Genomic DNA, 18661 nt, shown 5'->3' on the forward strand with positions numbered 1-18661 from the left:
CCTCTCATAACCCCAGGGACTGCCTCTTTCTCTAGCAGTGACTTTCCAGACAATGAGGCCAGATTAATCTTTGGAGAAATAACAAAGGACAATACCTAGATTGTCTCATGGGCTTTGAGAAAGAAGAACATGTTACATGTCTTCTTTAAAAAGCAAGGAGTAGTGGCAGCAGTGTGAACTACAGGAATGCTCGTCCACAGCTGGCAAAACCATAAAATGCTACAGATGTTTTAGAAAACAAGTTGATATCATCCAATAAAGTTGAAGACATACATATCCTATGACTGAGCTATCCAACTCCTAGGTTTATTCACTGAAGATGCCTGTGTGCACCAGAATACCCGTTCAAAAATGTTCACAAAAGCCACGAACAGGAAACAGCCCAAATGGTCACCTACAGTTGAATGCATGAAGAAACTGTAGTATGGTCAGACAATATGCAGTGCTATATAGCAAAAAAACAAAAACAGAAACTAAAAAAAACCCCACACAACTTTAAGCAACAGCATGGGTGAATTTCTCAAGTGTTAAGCAAAAGAAGTCTTAAAATAACAGTTCCAAATGGTATAATTCAATTCATAGAGAGTTCAAAACCAGACAAAACTATACCATATAGAGATATATATATATAGGTGAAAAAAATTATTCTGAGGTGCTGGAGATGTCTTAACCTAGGTGGTGATTAAAGGTATCTTCTATATATTTGTATGTGTATATAATATGTATATATATATATATATATATATATATATATATATATATACTTATGTGTGTCTGTATATTTAAACTCAACACGTTTTCCTATTTGCCAGTGATATTTCACAATTTACAAAAGGAAGACATGAGGTTGTAATTAAACATTTACATAGTAGATACAATATACATAAACTTTATCAAGACCCTCACTGTTTTAAACTTCACAACAATATTCTGAATTAGTAGTATCTTCAGTTCACCACTGAAGCAACTGAGACAAAGATAAATGCTGGATAAGTGAAAATAATTTTTTAAAATAAATGTAATTTTTAAGAAGATTTTTTTAAAAAATCAAATACAGCACCAATGTTCTTTCCATTACAACACAAGTACTGAATCTGAGAAAAGGACAAGTTCAGGGAGTCCCAGTATATAGAAGTTAAACTATCTCCTCAAATAAAAAGATCTAGAATTGTAATCTCTGGGGAATTTTAATAAAGAGTAAAAAAAAAAACCAAGTACTGTTTCTAATGGTTACTTTTATTTAATAAGGATGATCGTCGACATTTAGTGTATTTTCAAATGCTAATAAAAAAGAAACAGTACAAATAAAAATTTCTCTAAAATTGGTATCCAAACTTGCAATTTTTTTTAACAGAAGTGACAGTAAAAAATCCTAGCTCAGCAGAAAACTGGACACTAGCAAATATACTTTCTTCTTGGCTTGGGGTTGTTTTTGTTTGCAGTGGCTTTTTGTTTTTATTCCCCCAAAGACTTCTTGCTTTTCAATGGGACTAGAATTTTTAAAAAAGGGTAGGGTTGGGGGAGAAACCAGTCATTAAGAGCTCAGGCAAAAAACTACAGGACACTGAAACTCACCAAACTTCTTTTTCCACCACACTTTTAAATATTTTTTTTTAATGTCAAGTGTTTTAGAGCCCAGCATTTCTTGCTGCATTTTGGGCTCATTAATACACATAAAGAGCTAGTTAAAATACCAGACTGAATAAATGAACAATGGAACAATTAACCCCACATACAAAGCTCCACCCACTTTACTTCAAAGGCATCTGAAACAGAATGGATTAGAAACCATAAACCATGCCTCTCAGAATTAATTTTGTAATAAATATTGCTTTGTATTATAGATAAGGGATTAAAAATCTCCATACTGGCAGTCTAACACTTATGAATTGAGTTGAAGGACAGTAATTGGCTTTGGTTTTGCTGAAGATTACTGGTAGTTTCAAGTCCCATGAATTAGGAAATAAAAACCTACTGAATTGCCATTGCACACTGCAATATAGAATTTAATTTTATCTACAACACTTAAAAATTCCCTATGTTTCCACATGAAGTTTTAAGATATGTGTAATCTGCTTTAACTAAGAATGTAATATATGCAAAAATCAAAATTTGTTTTGCTATCTAACTTTAAAAGTATCCCCTTTATGCTACATTACTTTTTACAATTTATAATACAGCTCACTAATAAAAAGGATTACTTATATGGAAGATGTAAATGTACCAAGTGAAATATGGAAAGGAAAAGTAAACTATGTACATTATTTACCACTTGATTTAACTAAGACTTTTGATACTATTTCCTTCTTTTATGTTCTTTATTTTCAGAAGTTAGTAACTATTCTTCACTGTCAAGAATCAGATATTTCACACATTAAGATAAAAAGTAACTGAGTTATTTTTTAACAAAAATATCAAAGTAACTGACACTATTCTGTATGAATGATAAACTCACTACAACAAATGCATTGTTAAAAAGAACATACCTCTTAACAAGAAATACTTTTTCAAGTTACTAAGAGCTTCTCCCCTAATAAATCTCTCTCACACAAAGTATAAGTCAAAAACATTCTCAGGAAAGAATATTTAGCAATATGTAAAGATGCTTACAATATCATAAGTAAAAAAGCTAGATACAGAACTATACCTACAGCGTGATTCTAATTCAACGAAGCACACACTCCTTGTCATTATCAGAACTGTGGGATAGTAGATTCCTCTTCTTACTTTATTCTAAAGTTTTCTAAATTCCTCTAATGGGGAAGTATATCTTCACAAACTCAAAAATTAAAAGCTTAAGAATAAGAGGCTCATAAAAGATTACTAGAATTCTGGAATCTTCAAACTTCAGAGAACACAATGATTCTTCTGTCTGAAATGATGTAAATAGGTATGCTTCTACCTCAGTCTTCTGGAACCTCTTCACAAGGGAAAAATGTTAGGCTTCCCACTGCTTCTAAAACTGATCACTGGAGGAGCCAGATAACCTAAATTCAGACTGTTCTTTGTATTTGTTCCAAATCTATCTTGTTATTAGAATAAGAGTTCAGCTTAGATCCAAAATTAGGTGTGAAGTATATTGAGCTATTTTCCTTCTACCTCCTGCCCAGTGAAAAGCAAAGGGAAGGGAAGGCTCAGGTAAATGCCTCTCCTTGCTGCTGCTGCTGTAGGAGAGCAGTTTGCTCATAGGAATGCACGAAAAAGTGTTGACACTCAAACTCAACCGAAAAGCACCAACTGGCCTCTCCTAGACAATGTTTTCCTGTCTCCCAAAAAGAGTCCCTCATGAAATTCTCAAGATTCCTTCTTTCAGAAGGTAGGCTCAGTTTTACTGGTTTTTCCATTCAAATATACCCTGCATAAGATTTAAACAGAACTGATCATTTTCTTTACTCTATAATCATAAGGTTGAATTGTTCACACAGATTTCAATGATGCTGGCCAAAACGGAATATAACTCCTTGATGCTAACTGGCAGTTACTGAGTCTTAAAAAACCTCAGTTCCCGGTGGCCTTGGGCTTATTCTCGAGTTGGAAAAACCATTGTCATACCTTGGACTGGGGGGTCAGAGACTGCTTTAGCCACTAAGGCACTTGGGACAAAAGTCTTCCCTCTTCATTTTCATCATACATAAGAGTGGTCTATAGTGTATTATTTCTAAGAGCTATTTAAGCTAGCCTCTGCAATCACTGTGCAATGGCAAACTACTCATTATGGCTCTTTAAAGATAAACAAAAAGTTGAACAAATTTTTGAAGTTCATCAAGATTGCTTCGGTGGCAAGAAAACAAAATGAAAAGTTTGGAGACTTCAAACTGAAGTGACTAAAAATAAGCCCAAAGCAGTTGAGAGTATGAGCTTTTGGGCCCCAAACCAAATTCCTTCACTTACCCTTGGTAAGCTAGATCTTGGGGAAGTCATACTTCATCTCAACCATTTTATCTGTACAATGGAGATAGTTTCATAAGGTTGCAGTAAGAATAGGTGAGAATTATGTAAACCACCTGACACATGAAGTATGCTGATAAATGCTAATTCCCCCCTTCCCTTCCAAATTCTCAGTAATGAGATGTCCTTAGTCTATCCACCTATGAAATGGTATAACAATATAAGCCAGCCACAGCAGTTGTCAGAGGGAGCAAGATGAATGAAATATGGGGGAGAGGGGAGCCAAAAACCAAAACAAAAATGCACCCCTGGAATTCCTAGGGTGGTTTCATTTGCTGCCCCATACCAAGCTTTGTGAGCATTAAGACAAGGAAGTGCTCTGCTTTCAAAATGGAGTGAGAAAACACTGTGCCTTATTAACGTCAAACAATTTTAGTCTCAAAATAAAAATTTTCTCTTAGCCAAAATCTTGGAGTTTCAAATCCCCAACAGTGGGCTTAAGTTGCTTGAGGGAAGGTTGAGCCAGGCTGGTTTCCTTTGAAAAGGAAAAAGAAGGAGGAGAAAGAAGCCTCCTCCTACTGTGGACAGCTCTGAGGCTGGCTGCTGGTGCAGAAGACACACCTGTCTTTCCAACTGTCCAGCTTCCCAGCCCACAAACAGCAGGCCACAAGGAGAGCAAGGGCAGTTTTATTTCTTTCTTTTTCTTCTCTTCAAAGGTGATTTTCTTTAAACTGTATAGCTTGTTGCTATTGTTGAGTTGTGGCTCCCCAGAGGATTATACATTTCTATGCATGAAGGCTTCTGTGTGGCAATGAAACATGCAACATTCCCCAACCACTTCATTTTTTTTTAATTAAGAAAAAGTTAGAACCTCCCACAAAGTAACGTTCTGATGAGCACACCCCATATGCAAGCCTTTCAAATTACTGAGGATCTCAGAAAAGGCCCTGGGCCTACTAAACCAGGCCCCATCCCATGGGTTCAGCTTTGGAGAGAAGCCATGTGCCAGGACCCACAATGGGTGGAATTATAATCTGCCATAGCAATGGGACCTTCTGCCAGCTGACAATCCAGAAAACAACACTGTACCCATTGTACTTCTAAACGGAGGAATTAAAAAGAAATCAAACAGCTCCAGAAAGATGGAAAAACTCAAAAAGCAGAAGAGTCTTCTGTTCAACAGTATGAAAGACCCAGGTTTCCCAAATGGCATTTAAGGCTTGAGAAGAAAGGCTGATTTCTCCCAGAGAGGCCCCAGCTTTGATGCCCAAGCTGCCCTCAAACATCAGGCTGTGCATTTATGTATAGCAGGGTACCCTCAGGCGAGACAACCATAAATAGCTTACAACAAGAATAGGAGATTCCATCTGTTTCTGGAATATTTCAGCAGCACCTGCTTTCAAGGTAAAAAATCTAGGAGCTGTCCCTACAGCCTTCCTTCCCAACTCCCTTCTCCATCCCCCATACACTTACTTTAAACTAAAGCAGCTAACACACAATCCAAAAGGGCTTCTGCCACTGCACCTGCCTGAGTCCTTTGATTTTTCTCCTTAACTGTATGTGTTGTTTTAAAAATACTGGAACAGTTAGAGAAGCCAAAGTTCTTAAAACCAGGCTCTTTTATTACTTTAACCTTCTTTTTCTCTGTGAAAACGGAGTTTTTCTGTGTTTATGGTAGAAATGAGTACAATGCAGATGAAAAAGGATGCAACAGTTGTTCCTGCCAGTAAATCAGAAAATGTTCCAGAAGAAAGATGGGTTCTCATTTAACACGATTAATGTTAAACACAGCCCATATGCCAACTTGCATGGAAAGGACAGTAACTCCCCAGCGAAGGCCCAGGAAAATATTTTACTGCTATAGTTTAAATAAAAAAAACAAAGTTGACGCTTGAAAATTCCAATCTAAATCAGAGTGCTGCTCCCAAACTGAGGTGCATGAGCCTAACAATCACCATGGAAAAAAACCAAGCATTTTCATGTATAAAAAGCCACCTTTCCCTTGGTCCATAAACATCAGTATTTCTAACGCCTGTCCCAAACCATCTGATGGCACTCCATTTACTATGGGATAAATCCAAAATCTTGGGCATGTCCCATAAGGGCTTTCATAATCTGGCCTCAAGACTTTTCTGGCATCATCTCCTGCTACTACCCTCTCATCAGAATTCTCAACATTCTTGCATCTTGTTCTTACCTTTAACTGGGCCTTTGCACACCAGTTCTCCCTGCCCAGGCAGCTTTTCTCCCATTCTCCTCCAGTTTAACTGGAAACCATCAGCAACACTTTCCCTGATTCTTCAAGCCAGAGTTGGGCTCTGCCTAATCTGTGACCCCAAAGAACCTAGCACATACATATTTTTTGAGTGGCACTTATCACAGCATATTTTAATTGCTTGTTTACATAGTCCTTTCCCAAAGACTGAGAGGCCCCTAAGACAGTAAGGGTAGCAGACATGAAATGGGTGGTGGGTATCAAAATCAGAGGCGGTCTGGAAACAGAGTGCCCAGAAACATATTAGATGGTGAAGGACTAAAAGTACATATTGTTTTCAGTTTTTAATACCAAGTTGAGACAGTTCAGCTCATCCAAATCGTGGATGAATGTGACATCTAAAAGGGTCTCAAACAGGGAGCTGGGGCTAGAGTTTTATGTCCATTTTAAGGGACCTTGAGATAAAAAGAAGACCAGGTATTATGCTTAGCTCATTACAGGTAAATACTGGGTACTAAGATACTTAGCAATTCGATAAAAATGTAAAGTGCTAAGCTAAGAAAATTTTAGATACCATCTTAGTGAAACAAGTTATTCCTTCCCAGAATATATAATAGATTCTTGAAGAGTTTTATTTGGGTATAAAGATAGTTAATCAAGCTTCCTCAAAGCTTAAATAAAATTCTTATACATAAAGGAGAAAATTGTAGAACACACATATTTTTAAAGTTCCTTTACAAAGAGTAAAGAAATTTAATTATTGTATAACAGATCTCCCATAATCTACCCCATCAAGCAACACAGTTATGGCTTGGAACTGTTATCCACCTGTGTGTTCACCCAAAACCAGAAGTTGGCTATAAATAACATATTTCATTTTAGTTTTAGTTTTGATGAGGATATGTCTTTTGGGCAAATTGGAAGCCATGACAAAATTATGGCTCTAGGTCACTTTGTTTTATGATATATGTAAGATTTCAGAGGTAAATGCTGATACACATCAGACTCAGATGATACTATCTGAAATTACTAAAGTACTCTCTCATTCCTGAGTTTATAATGAAGAACTTCCCCAGGACTACTGTTCTCCTAGCTAGTGCTTTTAATCAAGTATTATAATATTCCATCGTATATATATATACCACAGCATCTTTATCCATTCATCTACTGATGGACACTTTCATTGCTTCCATATCTTCACTACAGTAATAATGTGACAATAAACATAGGGGTGCAAGTATCTTTTCTAATCAGTAACTTTGTTTTCTTCAGGTAAATTCCCAGAAATGGAATTGCTGGGTCATGTGGTATTTCTTTTCTTAGTTTTTTGAGGAACCTCCACACTGCTTTCCACAGTAGCTGCACCAATTTACATTCCCACCAATGGTGCAAGAGGGTTCCCTTTTCTCCACATCCTCATCAACACTTGTTATTTTTTTTCTTTTGGATAGTAGTCATTCTGATTGGTGTGAGGTGATAACCAACTGTCAAACTAACTTTTAAAAAAATGTTTAATAATAAATACAAGGCTTATCTCTCAAGTATTCATTCCTTCATACAACAAGTATTACTAGGTACCTACTGTGTGCAGACATTCTTCAATACACTTAGGGTCTGTTTGTGAACAAAAGAGATTAAGTTTCCCAGCTCTCATGGAGCTTACACTTGAGTGGGCAGGAACAGACAATGCCCCTGGCAACGAACTTAATGAGTTACGTTGTATAAAGGATGTCTAAGAACCTTTCATTGTGATATTAACTTTAAATTTTGTGATACTGATGGTCTAGTCCTTTATGACACAATGCCTGTCTCTTAACATTGGATCTCCACTGTGAGATTCAAAGATACACCTCTTAAAACTAATAAAAGTAAGTTTGGTAAATGAAGCATGCTTCTGTGAGTAATTGTATTTCATATTCTCTCTTTGCAGTGGTGTTCCACAGGCCCATCCTCTTACCCAGAGCCGCTACTACCCTGTTCTCCCATTCCAATGGAATCCATCTCCCTGTCTCTGAAAGTCATGCGCACAGTATCTTGGTTGTGTACTATGCTAAGTGCTGGAGACACAAAGTTGCTTTAAGACACAATCTTTACTTGTAAAGAGTTACCTGCTCATAGGTGAAATACAAAGGATGATCAAGGCCTATAAGTGTATAACTGAAGTATGCAAAGCATGCTTGGTGCACCCAAAAGGGATGGTTACCTCTGCCTAGAGAAGGCTGCTCTGAAGAAATGCCTGTTCTGGTCTGGGAGGACGGGTACATGTGTGAAGGCAGAAAGGTCCAGTGGCTTACATGGTCCAGGAAGTACATGAGCTTGGGAGAGCAGTCAGAGTGGGACTGATCCTAAGAAGCTAATCCTGGAACAGCGGAGGCTATGTCTGCACAGACTCCATCCCTGGGAGCTCCCACCCTCATGAGAAGAAATGGAAAGCAGAAGCAGAGGTGGCTTATGAGCAGACTTGATCTAGAGCACTGGGCGGCCTGAGACTGGACCTCATGGCACAGGTTAACCAAGGGAACGCAACTGAAAAAAGTACGGAGACCACAGTGCAAAGGAGGACAATGCTAATAATGTAACCCAGACCCAAATCAGGCAGTGTTCTCTTGGCGATCTCTCCACTCTCCATTATACACTAATCTTAACCCAGCACTATTCCTAAACCAAGCACAGGGGAAGCGCCACTGCATGTGCCTTTTAGATTAGATAGATAGATTAGATAGATAGATAGATAGATAGATAGATAGATAGATAGATAGATAGATAGATAGATAGATTAGATAGATTAGATAGATAGATAGATAGATAGATAGATAGATAGAGATATAGATATAGATATAGAGATATATATGCACAAGCTGGATAAGATAAAGAGAGTTTTCCCCCTTATGTTAAATACCCATACCTATCAAATATATGTCACAGAACACCTATAGGACTCTATTTTTAACCAGTCACTATCCTCTAGCATAGAATATCAACAGTAAGAAGACACTAAGCAATGGGATCATTCTAAGTTATACACAGCATACCGTAGTATGATCACCCATCTTCCCAGCTAGTCTCAGGAACTCTTCAAGGCCAGGTACTAGCTAATGGTAAGCACTCAATTAAGGGCTGACAAACACATGAATGAATTGACCCACAAATTGTTTTCTCTTAGTTCCAAGCTGGTACAATAGAAAATACACCAATTGCCGCTATTTTTTATTCTAAATGATGACATTATGAAGACATTCAACTAGCGTCTCACAAACACAAAGTCCATGAACCTACATAGACATGCAAGTCTATTGTTGAAATCAGAGGACAGCAATTTTCTTACACTTAAACTTCTAAATAGTTCTCCACTCTCAAAAACATGCTGAGTGGTTGTGACAGTGCCAGTTCAGAGCACCCCCACCCAACATCCCACCTTTGAAAGGAAGACATAACATAACCCAAAATAATTCTGGAGGAAAAAAAACTTCCTATAAAACTTGAAAAACTTGGTTTCAACCCCCATCAACTCTAAATGACTATATAAATATGCAGTGCCCTGGCCAAGATGAAATACAGCATTGGGCAAAATGAAAGAGAAAATTTTCTTAAAAAAAAAAAGACCAACTTTGTTAAACTGAAAAATAAATATTCACTTGCATCAGGGTCTAATAGTCTGAGCAGGTAATCTTTGGGCCTGCGTTACTGAGGCGTGCTTGAGAACAGCTGCACACACTTAATCTCATAAAGCATCCAGGCTATACCTCCTTCCTAAGGTCTTTCCAGCAGTTGCCCTCTAGTGCCCAAACTACAGATACTATGCTTGGTGAAGAACAGAGTTGGAGTGATTTTGCTGATTAAAAATAATAGTATTTGTGTAGAGCAACATGAAAGTAGCAGTCCAAACATGAAAGGCCCTTCAAAAGTCATTCCCACTTCCCCCTCTGGGATGAGGGGAATCTTTTCTTGGTGAGGAGAAGAAAAAAGTGCAGAGACTAATACACCAGAGAACTACCTCTTTCTGGTATTCATAGAGGGTCAGAGCCAAGCCCAAGACTAGAGACCCGGGTTTTGTCAGGGGCGCCTCCCCACTGTCCTGCCTTGGGCTGTTCCACATGAGCAGAGAAAGACAGGAGGCAGGCCCCTCTGACACCTACTTAACTGAGGCAGATGGAGAGGAGAATGTGTGGGATGCCTTTACTTCCCCCTCAGGAGGCGCCCAGCAGGAGCCCACAGAGCCAGCAGCTCCAAAATCGGATTTCCACACATCCTCCCACCCCAGAACACACCTCACCCCTCTGGCAGGAGGAAATAGAGCATTAAGCAAGTGTGGCTCTGGTGTGTGAAGGGGTTTTAGAAGACCTAAAGAAGCCTACATACAGGATTCTGCACTTTTTTCAAACCTCTACAGAGGCAGCCAAGTTGGAAAACAGTTACTCACTCATTGACCCAAAGGGGGCAAGGGTATTACTTTGAGGAGGACACAATCAGTGTCTGCAAGACGTCCTGAGCTACAGACACATACTTTATTAATAATCTTACATACACAAAATGCCTCGGGAAAGCCTAACAGGCTAGTTTCTGACAGCCCCAGATAACAGCAGGGGGACGGAGGCCATGCTGACTCCAGCTTCCACATACTCCCCAGAAGCAATGATCCCTTTCCCACCCAAGTGATGTTGATACAAATAAATAAATACAACTATCTGCAGAATTTAAAGTACAAGAACAACATTGTGAAGTCCTTCTCCTCAAGTGCAGTGACTTGTAGGAAACAGATAGGAAAATTAAAAGAACAGCTGGAAAATTTAATTACAGAAGAACAACGCAAAACTGACATTGTTTCACAGAACTAGCCAAGAGCCAAAACCATTCTCCCTTACCTTAAGATACAGAAGCAGCTCTTCGCTCCTGAAGATAAGCGGCAGAACCCAAATCTCTGTTTGCTGTCAATGTCAGTAAGCACGAATGTGAAGTTCTGGCCAACTTGGCTAACTGTGAGGCTGAGGCAAAGACAGAACAAAGGGGAAAATGAATGTGCAGTAAGTTTCTTGATAAAGTATCTAATCGCTACGAGTCGTTGAACCTGTAACATTTCCTTTCTCAGTGGAACTCTTCATAAATGAACTTAAAATTTACACACTTCAAGGGAACAGACTGTGAGCTAATAAAAAAAAAAAAAAAAGCCAGCAAGCAGCCCATTCTTGTGACCCTCACCACCAGAGTAGCTACCAAATCTTCCACTTAACGGAGTTCAAGCTGGTAGCCCTGTTAATCATCCCATCAAATCCTGCAAGGTGCATTCTATTAACCTCATTTTATAGATGAAGAAATAGCTTCCAGGAGCATTGCCTAAGTTGCCAGCTGGCAAACTGCAAAAAGTTGGATTTTAAATCTAGGTCTACCAGACACCAAAGCCTTCTCTACCAGAGCACTATTACTGATGCTCACCTGATTATTCCTCTCATTCAGAAAATTGTGATTGCAACCAAACTTAAGTGTCTACTATGTGCCAACCACAAAGTTAGACACTTGCTATATAGCATCTTAATCACACAGCCCTGACATTTAGATGATGTTCCCATTTTACAGAAAGGAACAAAAGGACTAAATAGGTAACTGAGTTCACAGAGCTACTAAGTAAAGGGAAGAGCTAGAATTCGAAAGAGGCAAGGCTAGCTATTAATTTTCTACATTCCTGCATCTTTCATAATTTCTGAAAATATGAGGAATATCATTTATATTCTGCAGGCAGAAATACCAAATGTCTTAACAACGCAAGGTGCTTTCTAAGAACTGGAAACAAGATTTTAAAGAACTACATTAAAGAAAAAACATTCTAAAAATTCCTGCATCAACACAAAAATCAGCAAACATATAAAAGCAACTGAAAACAGAAAATACAGTCAAAAAAATTAAAAAGCATATTAGTAATAAGGTTAATCTAGAAACTCTTCTTTAAAGTTACATAATGTTTTAAAGCCCACTTTTAAATCAGCTTACCTGTTAGTTTAAATTTCTTTCTAAAAACTTCAATGTTTCAAATCCTAATACATAAGTCTATGCTAATATAGTATCTTAGATTTGACACTGAATTTTTCAAACTCATTAACTTACATTATATTTTACATATATCATATCTTACAAAATATACTCAAATTGATAAAATAGTAAAATCGATGCTCTCACCTATAATTTACTTTGTAAACTGTCAGTAGAAATGAAAAATCATGGCTCACCAGGCCTTTTCCAAAGGTAGACTTACTGAGTCTTGGGATATCATATGAATTAAGTTTTCAAATATGGACAGCCGCCTTTTCTAAAACTCCCTTGCACAAACCACAGGAGAAAATTAAAATTAAAGGGACTTTCAAGGTATTCCAGTACAAAAGGTTAATGGACCTTTCCTGGTCATATTTAAGAAAATAATCCCACCCCTTGAAGAGTGCTTAGACAGTACAAGAAAATAATTCAGAAAGAAAAGGAAGTGTTCCATTCTCCTTTTTTAACTAGGAAGGTGAACGAAAACAAGGTGGCAATTTAAAAGCAACACGGTAATAAAACAGGTGTAAGTAATGCTATCCCTCCACTAGGAGAAGGAACACATTTCTATAAAAGTTATAGAGCTGTCAAGGGTACACCAAACGCTACCTTCTTATGGTTGTTATGTTTTATCTATAAAGCTTGGATACTGTGTTACTATGGTGATTTAATACTATGTTTTAAAGGGGGATTATATGATTAATTTTAACAAGGTTGGGAACTGAAGATGTGTGAGAAACAGGATTCTAGCTCACATAATTAAAGTAACGGGGAAAAAATGGGCCTCATTGGGGGAGAAGGAAAACTTGCATTATTTAAAATATTTAAAGCAACAGGTCAGGATGATTCTAAATTACAAATAACATCATGCTTTTGTGAAGTACTATTATGTGATCATACAAAATATGACTGTTCATTATTTTAACTCAGGGTTTGATTTCATTCTAGAATGTTTAAAATGAAGCATCCTAGAACGATAGGGTATTGACAGGACTGGATGAAAAGAAAACACCTAGGATCTTTAGGAGAAGAACGGAACGAACATGACCTGGTCTGTGAATTGAGTGTCATTAATTTCCCCATTATCTTTTCACTAACATTAAAAATGCTGAAAATGCTTTTAGCTACATCTGAGGCTCAAAGATTCATTACTCATTTACTTGGTTCAAATCCCAACTCAATCTCTTGCTAACTGGGACTTAATTTAGCAAGTTATTTAACCTTTAAGCACCTCCATTTCTTTACCTGGAATAACAATGAGAAACTATCACCCAATCCAAAGGATGTTTTCTAAATAAGTGAGACAAGCATTCGTTAAGAAGGCCAGTCCTTAGTAAGAACAATTAATAAAATAGATGCAAGGTGTTAAGTAACCACTTGAAGGGAAACTAAAATTCGTATTATAATGATGCATTTGCTCAGAATCTTCCAGACTGACTCAGCTTTGTAATAATTGTGAGTGGAGAAAGGAGGGCTGCCTTTTTCTCTTGTCTGTTGCATCTTTTCAGTAAGGGGTAGTCCTTTGGTAACAAGTGAGCTGCTCATGCTTATATCAAAGTGAACAAGATTCTTTTTGGGGATGCCTACCACAGCTTAGAAGGGGGTACTCACAGTTGATTCATCTTTTTAATTCCTACTAGGGTGAAATACAAGTCATTAAAAGCTCCAAACCATTAAACTCTGAAATATTTTTTTCCTTGGACAATTTCCAACAAACTAAAAGTCAGACAAGGGTGGTCAAACAGTGGTTAACCCGAACGTTTTTGAATCTTCAAGCAATCTGTCATTCCCTCTCTACTTACTGAGGTAGTCTATGACAATGTTCACTATTTCTTCACAAAAATGACTTTGGGGAAAGTGTCTGCTTCCTTAAAGGCTGCAGTTTTTGCATTTACCTCCAGGATCAGAATCCATACGTTTTTAATAGGAATCTAGAGATTTCATATGATTAATGCTGGGAGGAGCAGTAGAAACCATTTCATTCAATTCTTGTGAAATGGTAAAACTGAAGGCCAGAGTTGTTTTTCGGTTTTTTTATTTGTTTTGTTTTCAAAGTAATCAGAATTAAAAATTCTAAGCCTGGTTCTGGTTCAACGTCCTTTCCATTCTGCCACAGTGTTCTACATAAGACGAAATCCCTCCCCTAGGAGTTTCCAACTCTGTTGAAGAAACTCAGGTATGTGAGGAATTCAGATAGTTGTTTTATCAAACAGACTGTACTTCCCACAAAGCAAGAGAAGCCAAATTTGAGTATTTCCAGAAATAATCCCAGGAGATTAGAGCCCAAACAACTCTTAGCAGGGCTTCACCTGCCTAGGTGAATATGGAAAACAAGGGAGAAAAGCAGTGACTATCCAAACCAGACTTTAACCTACATGCTGCCTTTCAAATGCCTGTCATCCATTCAAGGCTCCTCCAGTAGCATTTTGCTTAATCTTAAAGTTGTTTACAGGTTCAGTGTATAAAGGGCATGAAGTATGTGGAAGGACAGTTTGATTCCAATCTTCCTGTGAAAAATGGGATTTTCCGTATCAGCCTCATGTTAAGTTCAGTTGTCCATCCTACAAACTGAGCAACTACTACACTGGGCACCATTATAGCCACTGGATATACAACATCCATCCTGCTGTGCAGCTCCCTGTCTAGCTGGAGAAGAATAAGTAGGTGAGCCACAAAGCATACAGATGGTAACAGTGTCACCAAACCAAAGAAGAAACAAATAAGGAAATGGAAGATAAAGATGCTACTGAGATAATGTGGTCAGAAACAGCTTCCCCAAGATGAAGACAATACTGACCTAAGTATGAGATGGAGCAGGGAACTGGGTGTTTCAGGCACAGAAAAGAGCTGCACGAAGATTCTCAGGCTGGAAAGAGCTAGGCATGTTCAAGGAACTAAAAGGACACCAGTACAGCTAATGCACAGGAGATAAGGGGAAAGTGCATTATATAAAGTTGCTAGATAAAGCGAGCAACCAGATCAGAGAGCCTCATCGGTCATGGCAAAGAATTAGAGTTGTTTTTGTAAAGGCGGCAGAAAACCCATTGATACATAGACAACAATTTGAAAGAAGGCAGAAGTAGGAGAGAAAATAATCAGGAGGCTAGTGCAGTGGTCCACACTGGATGGTGGCTTAATTCATGTAAGGAGAGTGGAGATGGATGAGGATGGGTAGGGGTGGACAATTACAAGTTTCAGCTAGCAGGTATAAATGACAGGCTTGCAGATGTGTCTTGAGCTAAGAAGTAAAAAGGCAGTGTATTTGCCAGTTAATGACTAACAAGTCTTGGGGGTGGGGGGTGGGGGCGGGGGGAGATTCAAGAGTTCCATTTGGGATATGTTAAATCTGAGAAACCTGTGAATAGAAATCTCAAGTACATAGTTGAACATAGTACTTAGGAAATCAGAGGAAAAATTGGGGTTGAAGCTATAAAATTTGAAAGTCATCTAAACACAGATAGTACTGAATGCCATGATAAAGAATGGGATCACGCAGGGAGAGAGTTCAGAGAAACAAAAGAGGACCCAAGGCTAAGTCACAGAAGCTCCAATTTAGAGAATGGGTAGAGAAGAGACCATCAAAGAAAAAAAGGAGAACCAGCAGACAGAACAGTCAACTGCATCAAGATGAGAAGAGATGCTTCAAGATGAGAAGAGAAAAAAAAGTCTACTAAATTGAGCAATACAGAGGTTTCAGATCACCTTGATAAAAAAGCTTTAGCTGAATGACAGATGCAGCAGATAGACTGAAGAGGGCTGAGAAGGAAACTGAAGTGACTGATTAACTCTTTCTAAGAAATGGATAACTGGGCAGTAATTGAATGGGAATGAACAGTCAAAGATGAGTATTGTTCTTAGAATGGAGGTATACTAGGACTTGTTTTTAACCTATCGGGAATGATTCAATAAAGGCAGAGATTTATGGTGCAGGAGAGAAAAGCACAGTAAGGTCTGAACTTTAGATCAGAATTCCAGCTATGCTAGAATTCCCACTATGAGCACAGGCAAATTTTTGTACCTCTCTGAGCCTCACCTGTGAAAGGAATACTACTACTTACTTTGCAGAGTGTGAAGATTAGAAATTAAGCATGTAAAGTAACTAGGATATGATAGGTACAAAATGAAAATATTTATTATTATGAAATTATAAAACTCAAGAGATGGAACTGAAACATTTTGTCATCCTCTATGTATTACATCTCACCAGCAATTACCTGTTGAGACATGTACCACCAGTCATCCCTTCCAGCTGCTTTTCTTTCCCTCTGTGAGTATGAGGTGTCAGGCAGGAATCAAGTTTTATCAAAGTACCACATCTCCCAACCTTTAGTTACATGAGCCTCAAAGCTCCCTTCCATAAACACACTTTTCATCTGACTAAGACTCAAGTTTCTCACATTCCCTGCTCAAAGACCCCAGTGGCAAGAATGACACTGACCCAAAATGTCTGGGGACTAAGAGTAGGGTCACACACTGCAGAGGGCAACACCTATCTGCTCAAGAGACTCAGCAGATAATTGTAAGAACCGAGATCTCTCTACTCTCTAATCTACATGAGCCTGACAAACTAAAAACGCCATCATATCATTACTCAGATTCACAAAGTATCGAAAACAGAATGAACAGCAGAGATCTAATTCAATTCCCTCATTTTATCTATAAAGAAACTAAGGCCCTCAGAGGAGACATTACTTGCTCACAGACACAGTCAGTCAATGGCAGAACCAAAACTGAAACCTAGGTCTCCAGCTTGCTACCCACAATGCTGTCCACTAGGCCCGATTGCTTCATCATTACCAAATACTGTAGAAAATGATCACAGGGCGCAGCTGAACCCATGGGACAAAACCAAGGAACTATACCAAGGATGAAAAATGGACAAAAGTGGACCAAATGGATTTAGTTTTGAGAAGTAGAGAAAGATCAATGTATAGAGGTGGGAACAAGAGGAAAGGTCTCAGCAGACACATACTATTGCACTAACCATTGTATTAATTAACTTTTCTTCAGTTATCTAAATTTTCTAATTTTCTACATTAAATATATATTGCTTTGAAATAAAATTTAAAAGGCTGTTTACTTTATTTATAGTGTAATGAGGCAGTATGACACAGTAGAAAAAGTAAGGTAGAATTGCACTCAGACAAATGTAGGTTCCAAAAGCAGCCCTACCACTTACTAATTAGTGGGACCTTGGGCAAGTTATTGAACCTATTAGAGCCTCTGTTTCTTCATATACAGCATTATGATAATGGTAAGCCTGCAACTGTGTAACCTCTTAGTGCAGAAAGAGAACACAACACGGTGCCTGGCATGTAACAGATACATAATAAAATGGTAAATAGCATTTGAACCACATTTGTATCTGTGGTTACATCCTAAATCACTAAATGATGCCTCTGCCCCTGAAAAGATGTCGTGTCATTTTATCTCATGATTGTGTCATTTGTGTGTACTAGTATAATTTACAGGGCAACTGAATAGTAGCTGACTTTCTGGGCTCCAAAGGAGAACAAGCACAAACATGGAAAAGAATAGCTTTCCCATCATCCAGTGAGGCTCTTGAATGCTTTGACCAAGGCAGGTTGCCAGTTACCAAGTGCAAGCAAGTAGCACCACAATATGAAATGGTATACAAAGCATTTTTTTGAGACTGTTCTGAGACTCATACAGGGATCTTGGTGCTGTCATCTCACTACCCCCACTCCACCAAAAGCTTCAAGTACAGAATAGGGTAAAAATAACTCTCAATTGGGCATAAGAGACTTGGTTTCTTTCCCAGCTCTGTAATTACATAGTTGTGACCAAAAGCAAGTTATTTCATCTACAGATTTTGGTTTCTTTTCTGTAAAATGGGATGTTTGAGCCAGATGAATTTCAGCTTTAAAATCCTGTGGTCTTAAGTAGTGACTCTATAGCATCTTACTATGCTGATGGACAGTGACTGCAACAGGGCAGGGACTTGATAATATGGGTGAATGTTGTAACCACAGTGTTGCTCATGTGAAACCTTCATACGATTGTATATCAATGACACGTTAATAAAACAAAAATCCTGTGGTCTTATTCCTACACATTTTCAAGGCCTCCTGCAGCCAGAGCCCAAGCTATCACAGTACACGTCATAGTCTCCGCAGCAGGCTCCATCTGCTCTGGCTGAACAGTCTCTAGGCTCACTCATGGTTTCTCCTCTGCTTTGCTCTTCAGCGCATATGGGGTGTTAGGCTCTCCCTTCCACTTACCCCCTTCTTGCCATCCCTGCAGTCTCAACACAAGTCTCTCCCACAATGAGAAGTTTTCTCTGGCCACCAGTCTTTCCTGTCCTTTCAGATAGATACTATTTAATGTGTCTTCATAATACTTCATGGAATAGACTGAGAAACACATGGAGGGCAGAGCTCCAAGTCTCATACCATTTCCATATCACCCAACAGAAGGCTACACCATTTGGAACCTTCCTTTGCTCTTTTATAAGAGATATCACCATCGCCTATCTCCTAGAGCTGCTGAAAGGAATAAATGAGGTATTAATGTAAA

General features: G+C 38.4%; 1 protein-coding gene across 10 annotated transcripts in view; it reads right to left on the bottom strand.

Moving 5' to 3' along the window:
* The window catches only part of DENND1A (DENN domain containing 1A), a 553926-nt gene that overhangs the window by 331245 nt on the left and 204020 nt on the right, over positions 1 to 18661 (bottom strand). For all 10 annotated transcript variants that reach the window (XM_036913988.2, XM_036913990.2, XM_036913985.2 and 7 more), the window contains one exon: positions 10966 to 11085. In XM_036913988.2, the coding sequence (XP_036769883.2) occupies positions 10966 to 11085 (120 nt within the window). The remainder of the gene's footprint in view (positions 1 to 10965; positions 11086 to 18661) is intronic.

This window comes from Manis pentadactyla, chromosome 3 (assembly GCF_030020395.1).
Source record: "Manis pentadactyla isolate mManPen7 chromosome 3, mManPen7.hap1, whole genome shotgun sequence".
NCBI lineage: Eukaryota > Metazoa > Chordata > Mammalia > Pholidota > Manidae > Manis > Manis pentadactyla.